Source organism: Marmota monax, unplaced genomic scaffold (assembly GCF_021218885.2).
Source record: "Marmota monax isolate L192 unplaced genomic scaffold, Marmota_monax_Labrador192_F-V1.1 WCK01_AAM20220418_F8-fsc00288, whole genome shotgun sequence".
NCBI lineage: Eukaryota > Metazoa > Chordata > Mammalia > Rodentia > Sciuridae > Marmota > Marmota monax.
This window is the reverse complement of record NW_026693586.1, coordinates 1,513,150-1,529,210: the sequence shown is the minus strand read 5'-3', so window position 1 is coordinate 1,529,210 and position 16,061 is coordinate 1,513,150. Positions and strand designations below refer to the sequence as shown.

The 16,061-nt window shown below is 48.6% G+C and overlaps 1 protein-coding gene across 1 annotated transcript in view; it reads left to right on the top strand.

Moving 5' to 3' along the window:
• The window catches only part of Msra (methionine sulfoxide reductase A), a gene marked incomplete at its 5' end in the record, with an annotated part of 82,061 nt that extends 66,245 nt beyond the window's left edge, over positions 1-15,816 (top strand). The window contains 1 exon segment of the mRNA XM_046459316.1: positions 15,031-15,816. Within this exon segment, the coding sequence (XP_046315272.1) occupies positions 15,031-15,195 (165 nt within the window).
• Positions 15,817-16,061: the final 245 nt, after the last annotated feature.

The following is a 16,061-nucleotide window of genomic DNA, read 5'->3' as shown; positions in this document are numbered from 1 at the left end:
CGTGACCCATTTTGGATTCTCCCTACCTCCGCGCTGCCACTTCTGCACCTCTCCCTGCCTCCCTCCCGCCTTCCCTCCCATCCTTCCTCCTTTCAAAAAAACAAAAAAATGTCTGACCTCACTTCATTGTTAAGAAGTGTAAACAGCCTGCCCAGGGCGCCCTCCACCGCACCCCCACTCAGGCCCTCGGTCTTCTTTTTGGTACTGTACTGGCAATGGGAAGAACCCAAGAGGCCAGAGTCCTTCCATGATACCTGGTTACAAGTCGAGGTGCCCTGCCTGGGACTAGAGAGCGCCTACGGCTCTGACCACAGCAGCCACGAGCCTCTCCTCTAGTCGAGTCCCACAGTCCCTTTCTGGGTGGGGCTGGCCACACACAGGTCATCGCTGAGCTTCAGAAGACACCAAATCTGCTGCTGCCCTTGTTTCCGTAGCACCGTCAGGGGCTCTCAGCCGTAGGCTGGAGGCTGAATCATGACAGCAGTCTGTACCTTAAGTGCTCATGTCTATTTTTTCCTCCTATTTTTAGTTTCCTTGCATAATAATTAGAAGCCTCGCCATGACAGCTCGAGGTTACCCGGATGGCGGCCCGAGGGAGGCTTTTTGCTGGCCAGCTGGCCGCGTGTTAGTAGTGACACATGTGACCTACCCCAGGGCAGGGAGGTCTCAGAGGAGGTTCTGATTTCTTAATATTGAAATGAGCACAACATTTACTGTCTTAATCAGTGAGTTAAAGGAAAAAAAACACAATAGAGTTGCCAGGTTTCATTTTTGAATTTGGTACAAGAGGACTTTAAGAAACTGTGATTGCTCTTTTACTTACTGCAGAAAGTTCATTTTTCCCTGTGTTCAGGAGGCTCTGCCAGCAGTTGTGTGTAGACAGTTGAATTAGGGTTCAATAGAATTAGGGCCTTCCTGTGGACCCCACGCTTATAGCAGGCATGTGTGCTACACCCTGAGTGCTTTTCTCTCTGGACTGGCTTTGATCACATTTCATAAACTCAGAATACAGAAATATCCACTTAAAATTGCAGCTGTCATCTTCTGACATAAACTGCCTTCTTTTGGAATATATGATATTTTAAAGAAGGGCTGTATTAAGGAATATTGTTAAATATTAATAAAGAAGGGATTTACTAATGGTAACAAATGACCTTTACAACATCGTAATTAAAATGTTTCAATCATTATCTTGAGAAAATAATTAATCTTTTACTAAAAAAGCTGATATCTTACATGTAGTCATTCTTAACGTACTTCTCAATTTATTCCAAATGTAACATTTTCGTAAAACCAACAGCTGGTCAGTTGCTGGGGCTATGTACACTCGAGTCTGGTTCCCTGGTACTTGGTACAGTGCCTGAAGAGGACACAGTGAATGGTTCCTAAACTAAACTGAAAAAGAAAGTTGGCTTAAAAGCTTTGTGGGTGTATGCATCGTGAAACGTGTGTACAGATACACAGAGAGGTAGACATAGATTCAGATATCATATATAATGTGAAATGCTGTGTTATATGTGTAGTGCCAGGAAGCTCCATGGGAGCCATGCTGAGTCTCACAGGGTTAGACATTTGAAATCAAAACATAATTTTGAAATATATAAAAAGTCTCAAAAATTCAACAATACAAAGCAGCCAATTGAAAAATGGACAAAAAATTTGAACAGACATTTCACCAAAGATACGTAAAAGAAAATAAGAACACTAAAAGATGCCCAGTGTCGTCCTTCATGATTAGGGAAAAGAACACTAAAGCTATCCTGAGATGCCACGATGCACGTTTAGGATAAATTACGAAATAGCGACAGTCCCAGTGCCGGCACCCCGTAGGGCAGTGTGAACCTCTTGTGCTGCTCGTAGGAAGGCAAAATGGCATCACCACTTCGGAAAACCACTTGGAAACTTCCTGCCAAGCTTTACACACGTTTCCCCTTGTGACCCGGCACCTCACTCCTAGATGTTTACCTAGGAGAAAGAAGACACCCAGTCCAGTGCTTGTGGCAAGTGCTCACAGACACCCAGTCCAGTGCTTGTGGCAGCCATATTCCTGGGAACCAAAACCACCTGGTGATGGATCAGCAACTGAGAAGCCCTGTGGTCCAGACAGCCAGACCCAGAGGCTGGTGCCTGGGCCTGCTGAGCACTTGTGCATTAAAGGCACCAGGAGGCACAGAGGCTGCCCAGCCAGAGGACTTCCTAACCTTCTCTTGCCCCCTCCCTGCACAGATGGGCTCACTCTAAGCTCCCTTCTCTGACTGAGGAAACATCTAAAAGATATGCATTTCTCTTAGGCCCCCTTCCTAGGAACTTCATCAAAGAGCAGGAAGGATTAGCCATAGAGAAGAGCCTCCAGGCCCCCAGCCCAGACCACTTTCATGTCTTCCTCTAAGGGCGATCCAAGGGCAGCCTGGGAGACTGTGCCAGAAGGTGCTGCTGCTCAGGGTGGCTCCAGCCTGTGTCTAGGATTCCTGGCAGCCTCCCACAGCTGAGAGGAACTGTCCCAGGCTCGCTCATCTCTCCTAAAAATCATTTACTATTTCTCCCAAAATGCCTGCCGCCCTGCTTCCCTCTCCCCTGGGAAGAGGGTGTTTAAACTGTGACCCTTGCTTTCTTTGAGTGCCAGATTGTATATGGCCCCTGGGAACACGTGTCCATTGAATAATAAACCCAGTGCCTCCTGCTGGTGATCTGTGTCTTCAGCCGCCTCGTGGGTGGAGGAGAACTTCCCCAGATCCTGCAGCCCCCTTCACTGACCATAAGGCAAGAAAGGAGCAGAGGCAAGGCAGAGTCTAAGAGCTGAAGCAGCGCAGGTGTGCACTCCAACATCACGCATGGCCCTCGGCAAGCTGATAGAGACGTCCCTGGTCAGATCTGGAAAGGGACACAGAAGACGGTCACTAAACGTCAACAGCCGCTGTAGACAACAATGACTACTCACTGTGGGAGAGAGTAACCTGATTTTGAACCGGCCACGTTATATATTTAAAATGTCCAATCTTCAAGAAAATAAGATACAAAATCCACAAAAGTACAACTTACTAGACAAAGACTTTAGGTTAGCTGTTATAAATAGGCTGAAAAAAAGGAGATCACATCTGAAGAATTAAAGAAAATATAAAAACAATATTTCACTAAATAAAGAATATCAATAAGGAGGTAGAAATTATAAGACAAAGAACTAAATAAAAATTCTGGAACTAAACAGAACTAAGTAGAAATTCAAAGGTGCAGTCTTTTTTTAAAATCCACATTTTTTATTGGTGCATTATAGTTTCACAAAATGATGGGATTTGTTTCATTTGAGTATATGCACATGATCAAACAATATAATTTGGCCAATATCCCTCCCCAGCACTCCTCCCTCCCTAGCACTTCCCCCCTCCCTCCCCAGCACTTCCCCCCTCCCTCCCCAGCACTCCTCCCTTCCCTCCCCAGCACTTCCCCCTCCCTCCCCAGCATTTCCCCCCTCCCCTCCCTACCCAGCACTTCCCCCTCCCTACCCAGCACTTCCCCTCCCTCCCCAGCACTCCTCCCCTCCCTCCCCAGCACTCCTCCCCTCCCTCCCCAGCACTCCTCCCCTCCCTCCCCAGCACTCCTCCCCTCCCTCCCCAGCACTTCCCCCTCCCTCCCCAGCACTCCTCCCCTCCCTCCCCAGCACTTCCCCCTCCCTCCCCAGCACTCCTCCCCTCCCTCCCCAGCACTTCCCCCCTCCCTCCCCAGCACTTCCCCCTCCCTCCGCACCTCCAGCCCTTGGCCCCTTTCCTCTTCTGATCTCCCTTTGGTTTTCAGGAGATCTGTCCCCACCTTTCTTATTCCTCTCCAGCTTATGCATATGAGAGAAAACACACAACCCTTGATCTTCTGAGTTCGACTTATTTTGCTTAACATAAGAGTGTCAAGTTCTACCTATTTTCCTGACATAATTTTAAATGACATAATTTCATTTTTTTGTGGCTGAATAAAACTGCATTGTGTATATGAACCGAATTTTCTCTATTCATTTATCCCCTAATGGACACCCAGTCTGGTTCCATAGTTTGACTATTGTGAATTGTGCTGCTTTACACATGGGTAGGTATGCCTGTGTCAAGGTAGCATGACTATGATTCTTCAGGATAAATCTGAGGAGTGGCAGAGCTGGGTCATACAGTGGTTCACTACCTAGTCTTTGAGGACCCTCCGTGTTGATTTCCAGAGTGGTCGTACTAATTTACTATCCCAGCAACACTTTTAGACCCACAGTATGAACAGTCTTTTATGCCAACAGCATAAGATGTTCCTTTTTCTCCAGCATTCCTTCTTGTTTGCATTCTTGATGATTGCCGTTCTGACTGGTGTGAGGTGAAGTCTAGGTGTAGTTTTGACTTGCATTTCCATAATTGCTAGAGATGTTGAACATTTTTTCATGTATTTGTTGGCCATTTGTATTTCTTCTTTTTTAAATTTTTTTTAACTGTAGTTGGACACAGTACCTTTATTTTATTTATTTATTTATTTTTATGTGGTGCTGAGGATCGAACGCAGAGCCTCACACATGCTAGGCGAGCATTCTACTGTTGAGCCACAACCCCAGCCCCTGTGTTTCTTCTTTTGAGAAGTATCTGTTTAATTTATTTGCCCATTTATTAATTGGGGTTTTTTTTCACTTATTTAGTTTTTATTAATATTATTATTTTTAAATACACAACAACAGTGGAATGCATTACAATTTTTATTACACATATAGAGCATAACTTTTCGTATCTCTGTATATAAAGTATGTTCACGCCAATTTATGCCATTATACATGTACTTTTTTTGCATTACAATTTTTAATACACATATATACCACAATTTTTCATATCTCTGTTTGTCTATAAGGTATGTTGACACCCAATTCAAGTCTTCACACATGTGCTTTGTATAATGATTAATTTATTAATTTTTTTTTTAATTTAGTTGTAAATAGATACAATAATTTTATTTTTATGTGGTGCTGAGGCTCGAACCCAGTGCCTCACACATGCTAGGCAAGTGGCACTTGCCTACCACTTAGCTACAACCCCAAACCTAATTGGGTTTTTAGGGGGGTTTCTTTGGTGTTAATTTTTTTCAGTTCTTTATTCTAGCTATTAATCCTCTGACTGAAGAGGAACTAGTGATGACTTTCTCCCATTCTGTAGGTTCTCTTCACATTCCTAATCGTCTCCTTTGCTGTGCAGAAGCTTTTTAATTTGATGCCATCCATTTATTAACTCTTGGCATTATTTCCTGAGCCCTAGGGCTCCTATTGAGAAAGTCATTGCTACATGCTGAAGTGTTAACCCTACATTTTCTTCTAGGTGTTGCATAGTTTCTGGTCTAATCCAAGGCTTTGATGCATTTGGAGATGATTTTTGTGCAGGCTGAGGGATAAGGGTCTAGTCCCTTCCTTCTACATGTGGATAACCAGTTGGCCCAGCACATTTGTTAAAAAGGGTATCTTTTCTCCAGTGCGTGTTTCTGGCACCTTTGTCAAGGATCACATGACCATGTCTGTGTGGTTCGTCCCCATGTCTTGCAGTCTGTACCTTTGGTCTATGTCTGTTTTAGGCCAGGACCACACAGTTTTTGTTGCTGTAACTCTGTAGTCGAATTTGAAGTCAGGTATTGTGTGCCATCAGCACTGCCTTTTGGGCTTAGAATTGCTTAGGTTCTTTGGGGCTTTTACTCTTCCAGTGAATTTCAGGGCCATTTTTTCTAGTTCTGTGAAGAATGTCATTGGTATCTTGATGGGGACTGCATTGAACTTGTATATTGTTTTTGGTAGTATGTCATTTTAACAGTATTAATTCTGCCTATCTGAGCATGGAGAGCTTTCTGTCTTCTTGTGTGTTTTTTTTTTTTTTCAGTTTCTTTCTTCAATTTTTTTTTAGTTTTCATTGTAGATATCGTTCACCTCCCTGGGTAGATTTATTTGTAGGGTTACTTTTTGTTCTGTTTGGTTTTGGTTTTTGTTTTGAGGCTATTGTGAATGGGATTGTTTTTCTGATTTCTTTCTCAGCAGATTCATTGTTGATATAGAGGAAATCTGTTGATTTTTTTTTAACTGCATCCCCAGTCCTTTTTATATTTTATTTATTTTGAGATAGGTTCTCACTAAGTTGCTGAGGCTGGTCTCAAACTTTTGATTCTCCTGGCTCAGCCTCCCCAGTCACTGGGATTATAGGAGTGTGCCCCCCTGCCCTGCTACAAGCTGTGCATTTTTGTGTGTTTATTTTGTAACCAGCCCCTTTCCTGAATTTTTATATTAGCTCTAGCATTTTTTTGGTGGAGATTTTTTGGATCTTCTAAGATGGGATCATATTGTCTGCAAATAGTGATAACTTCTTTCTTTCCTATTTTTATCCCTTTAATTTCCTTCTCTTGCCTAATTGCTTTGGCCCGAATATCTAGCACTGTATTAAATAAGAGTGGTGAGAGTGGACATCCTTATCTTGTCTCATATTTTAAAGGAAATGCTTTCAGTTTTTCCCCATTCACTATGAGGTTGTCTTTGGGTTTTTCATCTATAGCCTTTATGATGTTGGGGTAGGTTCCTCCCGGCCCTAAGTTCTTCAATGTTTTTATCATGAATGGGTGCTGAATTTTATCAAAGGCTTTCTCAAAGAAAACTACCCTATAGGAGTTGTCAAATGGAAGAAAGAGCAAACTTGAAGATAAGATAGTGGAGATTATCAATCTGAGTAACAGAAAGGAAAAAGAATGAACAAAAAACAATGATGGTTACACTATAACTCTGAGAGGATGCTTGTGTTAGTCAGGCTTCCATCACTGTGACAAAATACCTGAGAGAATCAGCTTATACAGAGGAAAGGTTGATTTCTGCTGTCAGTGTCAGAGATTTCGGTTGGCCTGGTGCTTTGGGGCCTGTGTGGAGGCAGCACACCACCGTGGGGGTGTGGCCGAGGAGCCTGCTCACCTCAGGGAAGCACAGCTGGGAAGTGAAGAGAGAGAGGGGAAGGGCCTGGGGCCCAGCGTCCCCTGTCCCCTCCGAGGCTCACCCCAGCCAGCTAACTTCTTCCCACTAGGCTCCACCCACCCCCTGAAAGTTCTGCCACCTCTCAATAGCACCATGGACTGGGGACCAAGCTTTCATCCCCTGGGCTTTTGGAGAACATTCAAGATCTAAACTCAAGTAATACTAAAAACCATTACCTTGTCAACTTTAAAAGTGTGAAATTTTCAGTTGTGAACTATATGGTGTGTAAACTCTATCTCAGTAAAATAATTATCTGTAAGGGGGGAAAAGGGAACTCTGTTAGAGAATGCTCTGGAAGACTAGAAGACTGGGCTCAAAGAGGAAAAGAGGTTTCCCAGGAGGACAGCCTCCTGGTTTAACCTTCTCATTTTGCAGCCGAGGAAGCTGAGGCCCAAATGGGTGAAACAAACTGCCCAGTGCTTGTGACACACGGGTCGGGACTTTCTTTAAAGGTTCTTCAGCCTGGGGGATCCCAGTTCTCCTGAGATTGTTCTTAATTTGACACCAAAAGTCCCACATCCTGAGAAACCTTCTGGCACCATTGGCCACTCTGTATACTGTTCAAACTGGAATCAGTCTTCTTTTCAGCCGTCTGAGTTGCTGGGATTTGCACATAAATGAGAAATGGTGGCATTCAGAAAGGCTCCTGGGCTTTACTGAAGTCAACATTCTGAACTTAAGCAGCCAGCGTGTTGCTTTACGTTCTGCTGTTCGACCTTTTGGAATGAAGGATCTTTCCTTTTAATGGAATCTGCATGGCATCCCCAAGGTGAAACCTGGTGTCCTTGGCTTTTCTGAAAAGTGAAAAGTGGCTTTCCTTTGTGTACTAAATGCTAAGAGTATAACAAAAACATAGGTTGCCGTTAATGGATCGCAGACATGAAAAAGCAGATTATGACCCCTCAGAGATACATGCAGAGAGGAGGGGGGGGGGGGAGAGAAGGAAGGAAGGAGGGAGGAAGAGAGATCCATTTCTCCTGCAACTAAAATCCATGAAAGTAAAATCCATGCAGGGAAAGTCATTTGAATTCTTCTTCACAACCAGCAGACCTCAAAGGAAGGATCAAATCAAGAGAAACCAGCAGACCTTGAACATGTGATTGATGTGAACCATCTTGTGGGTGGAGCGGCTCCCTAAGCCAGAGCCAGAGGGTGGTGGTACGTCTCAGCCACTGCACCCTGAGCCTGTTCCTCTGGCCTGTGCAGGAGGTCACAGCCCAGTCCTCCTCCTTTTGAGGCCAAGGTCAGCCAGGCCCAGGCTAGCCTGGTGGGGTTCGAGGTAGGCAAGTCTTCGTGCACCCCCTGTGCTTGGCATTTGAAAGGTGTGGGAGACAGAGATGAAGGTGGTCGGGTGGCTGCCTCCTTACCCTGCCCCCACCGCAGCTCGGGCAGCCTTGCAGACCTTGCTGTAGGCGAGCAGGTGAGCCCCTGGACACCTGCCACCTCGGCCTGGGAGCAGGCGGCCCCTCTCGTCCCGTGAAGTGCTCCTTCATCAACTGTGATCACGGGCATGGAAGACAAAGAGCACCCAGCTGGTCCACCCTGGGTGGGGCACTGAAGACCTCTTCCCGTTGCCTGGAGCCCCCTCCTGTCCTGTCTGCTGAATTCTCGCCCTGCCGCCCCGTTTCACTTATTCTCGGCAGTACCAGAACTTGCCCGCCCCCCCAGGCCTGCCAGCTCTCCTCAGCTAGGCCAGGCTACCCCCTGACCTCCCCAGGCTTGGTTGTGGAGCCCCTCAGCTCAGAACTTGCCCTTCATGACAGAAGTCCACCCCGGGAGAGTCCAGGTTCACTCCCACCTCCTCCAGAGACATCTTTCCAGCTGGATAAGCCTTGCCTTCCTCCAGCCCCTCAAAGGACTCTCTTTGCACTTTCCACATTCTAGAACACTGCTTCCACAGTGGGTATTCAGGATCTTGGAAGTCCAGTCTCCTCCAATGAAGTCTGTCCTCTTCAGGGACAGGGATAGGGAGTGTTGGGTAGGACCAATGGAAGAAACAAAATGTCCCTGTGGGGCTCTGCTTCCTGGTTGTCATTGTCCTTTCCTAGGCCCAGGGTGACTGAGCATCACTAGTGGGTACTTTGCCGCTCGCTGTGGCAAGGAGAAAAGCTCACCTGGTGCATCACGGCCTCTGCCCAGAAACCACATGGGTCACTTCCACTCACAGCTTGTTGGCCAGAGCCACTCACATGGGCAACATGACCTCAAGGGGGAGGGGGAGAGAATTTGGGGACCACCACCACAATCTTCCACACCTGTCCCATAGGGCAGAGTGTCTCCAATTGTAACACACGAGGCCCCCTGCAGATCTTTTAAAATACCAATTCAGACTCAGTGGGTCTAGAGGGGGACTCGGATTTTGCATTTCCAGCAAGCTGCTGCCACTGTCGGCGCGCTAAGGAGCCAGGGTGGCGCTTCAGAGCCTTCTTGGTTAGGAGGGCATCCTGAGCCCCATCCTTCCGCCCCTCCACAGAGACAAAGCTCAGCCAGCAGCTCTGTCATTTTGCATTGCAAACCAAGAGAAATAGGCTGGCGGCTCAGAAAGACCCTGTGCTTTACCTTCAGCGAGCAGGGGACACAGAGGAATAGATAATAAAAGCCATTAATTGTGTGAGAGGACTGCAGTCTGGGGAAGGACAGAGCACAGGAACACTGCAGTCCTTCCGAGAAGCCAACTCCTTCTGTCTAGAGGCCATCATTTGCATAAGCAGTTCTTTTAAATGGACCAAATTAGATCTAAATGTGTCACCTCCTTCCCTACTTTCCCTCCCATCAGTTGGCAAGGCTGGGACAGGTCAGTGCACTCTGCCTGGGCCTTGCAGGGGCATCAGCCCTGCTAAGCATTCTCTGTCACTGTCACATTGGTGGAGGAGCTTTGCCCTCCTTGCTTCAGCCAAGGATAAGTAATCCCGGGGGCAATTCCACTCTTCCAGAGCCAGGAACTGTGTGTCTAGAGTCCACCTGGTGTTGCTGACGAGTGACTCGTCCATCTCCTGTGACTGGCTGGGCCACTGTGGGCAGTGATCCAGGCTGGAGGCTGCTCCTGCCCTCGCCACACCAAACCAGACAGCAGAAGCCTCTGCTCAGCTCCGCATGGATGGCGTTTTCCTTTCTAGTGGTTTTATTTAAAAGTCATGCCAGACATTTCATATCCTGTCACAGAAATTTTGATGGATGGCCATCTGGCCAGCCGGAAGTGTCATGGAGCAACATTGCTGACTAGGCATCGATACCGGCTGAGCTTACTAAGCCTCCATGGGGCGTTTGTAACATGTGGCGCCATGTTGGTGTGTGCTCTGGGCAGAGGTGCAGCGTGAAATTTGGTAGGATCAGACCTAAAGGTACTAAGGTGGTGTCTCAGTTCAGAAGGGCAAGGTAGAAGCCAACAAGACGTGCCAGGTAGGAGCTCCCTGCTGGCACGAGGGGCTGACTGTGGAGTGGCTCTGCGTCCCTGTGTCCTGTCCTGTAAAACAGAGCTGGCTGGCTCCCAGACGGTTTCAGACTGAACTCTTTGAATCAAACCCCAGTTTCTTATGGGCTCATTATCATAAACTAAACTTCTAGGAAAATAACTTCTAACAATTGGAGTGCTCTAAAAATTATCACAAAATAAAATGAAATATACAGATATATTTTACAAATAATAACACATAAACCTAACACTTGAGCCTGAATTCTTTGGGTGGGTAAAGGAGATGGGATTTGCTTGAATTAGACTTCATGAGGCTTTCAAAAATAGTCTGCAAAGGTGTGAACTGTTCTTTCTTTCCCGGCGTCTTTCCCTGTAGCAAGCACAGCCACCTCTCCTTGCTAAAGGGCCTTCTAACTGTGATCAGGGTCATCTGCCTTGTAGGTGGTCACTGCTGATGGGATATGCCCTGGGAGTGGTGGTTGCTGGGGAATGGGCAGTGGCCATGATGTCTTCAAACTTGGCAGCCCTGTCTAAGGCTCTGGATCCTGGACTGTGGAGGACTCCAGAGGTTCACAGAGTCCTTTGAAATGATAAGCAAATGTTTGATTGTGACCTTCCTATGGGAGGAGCATGCGCAGTGTTCACTGGATTCTCACCAGGTGTCGGAGCCACTCTGGACACTCCCTTAAGTCCTGAGCAAGAGATACTGAACAATTATTGTGACCCACAATAACTCGGGCCTCCACTCGGGTAATGAGGCGAGGCTCCAGGAGTAGGCGTCACCTTGTGGGGTTGAGTTACAACTGTTCCTTTGTAATCCTATCCCTTGCCTCATTTGAATGGCTTCTCCCCAATAAAACTGGGTTCAAGGCGTGCTCCCTCCTCTTTCTCACCCACCTTGCCTCCTCTGTGGGACCTGGGTCAGAGGAGCTGTCACAGAACCCCAAGAAAAAGGTATGTCTCTGTCTTTGTGTGATTATTTTGTGCCAGCCCAGTTCACCTGGAGTGACCCTGACTGGTTTAGTTGTGTGTCAAACACCTAGGTGTTAAGCACCACTAATGTGTGTTCAAATTTCTTCATCCTGATACATGATTTCACTTCTGAAAAGTGAAAGGTATGTGTAGTCAGGCCACGGTGAGGTTGAGTGTGTTTCACACACATCCTCATGAGCACTGATGCACGTGCCCGTGGTGCACTCCTGTGTGGTATGCATGTACATGCCCTCTGTCCCCCACACATGCATGTGGCACATGGACGTCTCAGAGCCAGCACCCTGGCCTTGCTCCCAGTGCCCACTCCACAGAATTCCAGCACAACTTTGCTGTGGATTCAAATCCACCATCTCCCCTCTGGCATGCTCATTACTCCCCTCCCAGCCCCATTTTAGGGATGGCCTGTGTGTGAGAAGGAGCATGGAATCCAGAGCCCCACAGCCTGGATCCTTATCCCAACCCACCACTGACTCTTAGCACGTGAACTTGACCAAGGTTCTTAACTGCTTTTGTTTCTTCCTGGGTAGAGTCAGAAGAGTGACCCTGCCCCCACAGGATTGCTAGCACAATGAAATGGGAAAATGAAAGGAAAGGAGCCTGCATCTGGCATCCGCCACGCCAGGGGCCATGCCAGGGCCCTGCAAACCCCTGAGCCCAGCACCTTTGCTGTCAACTCTGCCCTCCTGCGGCTCTAGCTGGTCTTCTGGCCTCTGCTGGGCTCAGGAGATGTTTGGGAAGTCTTGGGGAATCCAGTGTTTGGAAGGCCAGTAGCCCTGGGAGGGGGTGGGAGACAGTCCGCTCTCTTGCTGTTGGGGGAGTTCTGGGTTCGAGTTCCGCCCTCTTAAGGTGTCTGTGGGATCAGCTGAGGTGGGGAATAGGAACCAGCGGAGCGCGGGTGGGAGCGAGTCTCCCGCCGAGTGCTTCGGCCGTTCTTTAGAGGAGCAGCATCTCAACCCGAGGCTCTAGATACCAAGAGCCAGGAGGACCTAAGTGTTGTGGGTGTGCTTGTCGCGTTCCCGTGTGTTGACAGCCCAAAAGATCCATGGAAAGCAAAAGCCTGCAGACCATTGTTTTGGGGTAAGAGGGAGAAGGGGGTGGGGAAGAGTCCTGGGAGAGGCGGAGCAGGGGTGCGGCTGGGCCCACCCGGGCTGCCTGGCGGACAGGTCCTCCCGGGCCGCTCCTGGCTTGGGGCGGCTCCGGGATCCGAGCGCAGCGCCTGCCACCCTGCGGCCGTGCGCTGGAACTGCAGCCGCGGGTGCGGGCCTCCCTGCAGCCCGCCTTCCGAGCCCTGAGGCCTGGCCGGGCCGCCGCCCTGGGTCCTGCCTGCCCCGAGGTCCTGGAAGAGCAGCCGGCCCAGAGGCCTCAGCCTGAGTAGATCCCTGGGGGCTGCGGCCAGACACCTGGGCCCACCTGGGCTGAGGGTGGAGACCAGGAAGGGGCGGTCGGAGGACCCTTCAGACGGGGTCCGGTGTGTGACAGCACAGGGCAGGAGGTGAACCAGCCGAGTCAGGGGAACCAGCACCCTCACTTCTGGTCTGAAGACCCCAGGAGAACTCCACTTGCCAGAAACCTTGAGTCCTTAAGATGGAATCTCTTATTGGTATCTGGTTACGGCTGCAGAGAGATTATTTTAAACCATCATAGGAGTTCTCTTCTCTTTACCCGCCTTGGGCCACCCGTGTTGAGTCCTGAACTTGGCTTTTTCTTTTCAAGCTCTCTGCTACCTGATGCAGCAAACACTCCCCACAGTTCTCCTGCCCGTCATATTCCCCAGAAAATTCCATTCACAGCCACCGAGTCCGAAAGGCTTTCCTTCACAGGCAACTGTTAGTGGCCACTGTGGGGGCCTGTGCTGGTTACCACTCACAGGGAGGTCACTCCTGACTACGGATCTAACCTGCCAGTCCACCACTCTCAGGTCTCATCCTCCTGGGGTTCTGTTTCCTGAAAACAATCTGGCACCGAATGCCATTAGCCAGGATTCAGTCATGGAAACAGAAAACGTTCAGTTAGTTCAAGCAGGATGGATTTGGTGTAGGGGATTTGGTGTTTACAGAATCATTGCAAGTGAAGGTCCAGAAAAACATCTTTAGATTTCAAGATGCCAAGAGTTTACAGAAATCTCCAGAACTCATTGCCCAATGACTTGAATGGCCTGCAGCCTGGGAATGGAGGGAAGCAGGAGAGCTGGCAGAGTCGCAGGTGTGTGCTCCACACATAGCCGTCACCATCCTCACTGTGGCACTTTGCAAGTAATGGTCTCTCCTCGTGTTGAGGAGATTCCATGTGGGTTCCTCTAACTGGTGGAATCAAAAGTGGGCCATTGCTATAGGTAGAATTGGAGAAATGTGGTCCCCAAGCTCCACCTCTGCAGTCCCAGTCCACACTGAGGGCGTCAAGGATTCAAGGCACAATATCTGACATGCACTGTTAAATACAGGAGGCAATAATAGGACTTCATTCCTAGGGCTGTTGTAAAGCTAAAATTAACATGTGTGAATTCTTTGCACAGGGCACCACATCTGGGAAACCCTCAATAATGGCTAGTTTACCAAAAAAAAATAAGTAGTAAAAACTGACATTAGACTGCTCCTTATTCTCATCTCTAGCCCCTGCAAGAACGCTGGATGTTGCTGGACTGTCTGGTCCAATAGCCAGCCTTGGCAAGGACCTGTTCCGTGCTACTAAATGGCCTGCGTGGCTGTGGGATCATGAGTCTGCCTCATTCCGGCTCAGAGGGCTGAGCGGAGATTCTGGAGAAAGGCTGGGTTCTCAGGAGAAGCCTGAAGCCTCCCGACATGGTGCCTACCGACATTGGGTTCCCTGTGCGGGCGGGTTTGAGGATTTCAACTCAGATGGTCAGCGCCTCGTGAAAGCACAGGTCCCTAGCTTGACTTGGCAGCTCTGTGCCAATGGAGTCAGTACCTGGGGTTGAGTCTCTGAAGCCTTATGCTCAGACACCCCCTGCAACCAGGAAGAATCAGGGCGCAGCTGAAATCCAAAAGGAAAAGTAAGGCTGGAGTCTGTGAGGAGTATTTCCTAATCCGTCTCCTGCCCCAAATAACTCTGTTCTTTCCCCTCAACTGTAGTGACAGGTTTCCTTCCCTAGTAGCAGATGCCACTGAGACTTAAACTGGGTCACAGAGGGCAGCGATGGCTGACACAGGCCCTCGGGCCATGTCCTCCCCTGATCTGACTCCCCTGCCCTCCTGGCCTGGAGCTCAGAGAACAGACCCCACAGGTACTGGGCTCCCAGGGCACCTGAGCAGGGGTCCTGCTCCCGGGAACTGCAGAGTGGAGACATTCTGTGCCACTGTCTGAGGGTGTGTGGAGCCTGTCCCTGGGCTGAGAGCAGAGGGGCAGCAATGGGGCAGGGGTAGAGCATAAATCCCAAAGTCAAAAAACCTAATTTCCACCTGATTTCAAATTCCAGTCCTCTGAGGTAGAACAGGGTACGTGTCCACCCAGAGTCATCCATCTGGGAACGGCCCTGCCAGAGCATGACCTCGCCCCCAGCCACTTCCTGCCGCACCTCAGCCCTCCTCTTCCAGGAAGCCCAGTGCCCCGCATTGTCCTGAGGTCTCTCTCTCTCTCTCTCTCTCTCTCTCTCTCTCTCCCCCCACAGGTTCTTTCAAAGCATGGCTTCAACCAGATCACCACTGACATCCGGGAGGGACAGACTTTCTACTATGCGGAAGACTACCACCAGCAGTACCTAAGCAAGAACCCAAATGGCTACTGTGGCCTTGGGGGCACCGGCGTTTCCTGTCCATTGGGTATTAACAAGTGATTTCTCCCTTCCTGGTGGATCCCAGGGGTTCCAACAAAAATCCCTTCACTGAATGGGGTCATGCCTCTGTGATTCACATTAGTGGCTTTCTGAAGTGCACGTAGCGTAGTGCAAAAGCATTGTACCCCAATCCAGTTTTTAATTAAGGTTTAATTCACAGGATGTGAAATGGCAAGTTGATAAAACATAATTTGTCCAGGAAGTTAGGGTGGAAGTAAGTTATCTGTGAGATTTTCTGGGTCGTTTGGGATCTCAGTGGAGATGATGAACACCCTCAGACCCTGTGTCCACCCTTTCTGAGCACCTGCCATGGGAGACAAGGGGTGAAGCTGGGAGATAGCTGGACAGGGCTCAGGGAGCTGGGAATCCTTGATCTGTGTCTGTGACTCCTCACACGCCCTCCTGTCCCCCAGTGCCTTACAGTTTGCAAACATTTACAGCCTCAATAGCTCACTCCTGAAATGCTTTCCTCTGCAGAACCAAGACATGTACAGGAGGCCTTCTCTCACTCCTCAGCTGTCTTTGTGCAGAGAAAGATGTGCGTTAGCTTGATGAGCTTAATGCTTTGCTTACAGCTATGAGAAACGCCTGTTCTAATAAAAATCTACAAGTTCACCGACACCAACTGCCTGTGCCTCCTCCATCTTTCCCCTGTTTAGGAGGATATTTGTAAGCACTTCGAAATGGATTAACAAGCTGTAAGAGAGCTCTGAGATAAGACGCCTCATAATCATTTTCCCCCAAATGGAAAATATTATGATTGAAATTTTTGGAAAACGTGCCCACCTCCAGCTCCTTGCAACTGCAGTAGCAATAGCTGCTTCTCAGGTGCCTGTCACATCCATCACGCCAGGGATACTAGAGCT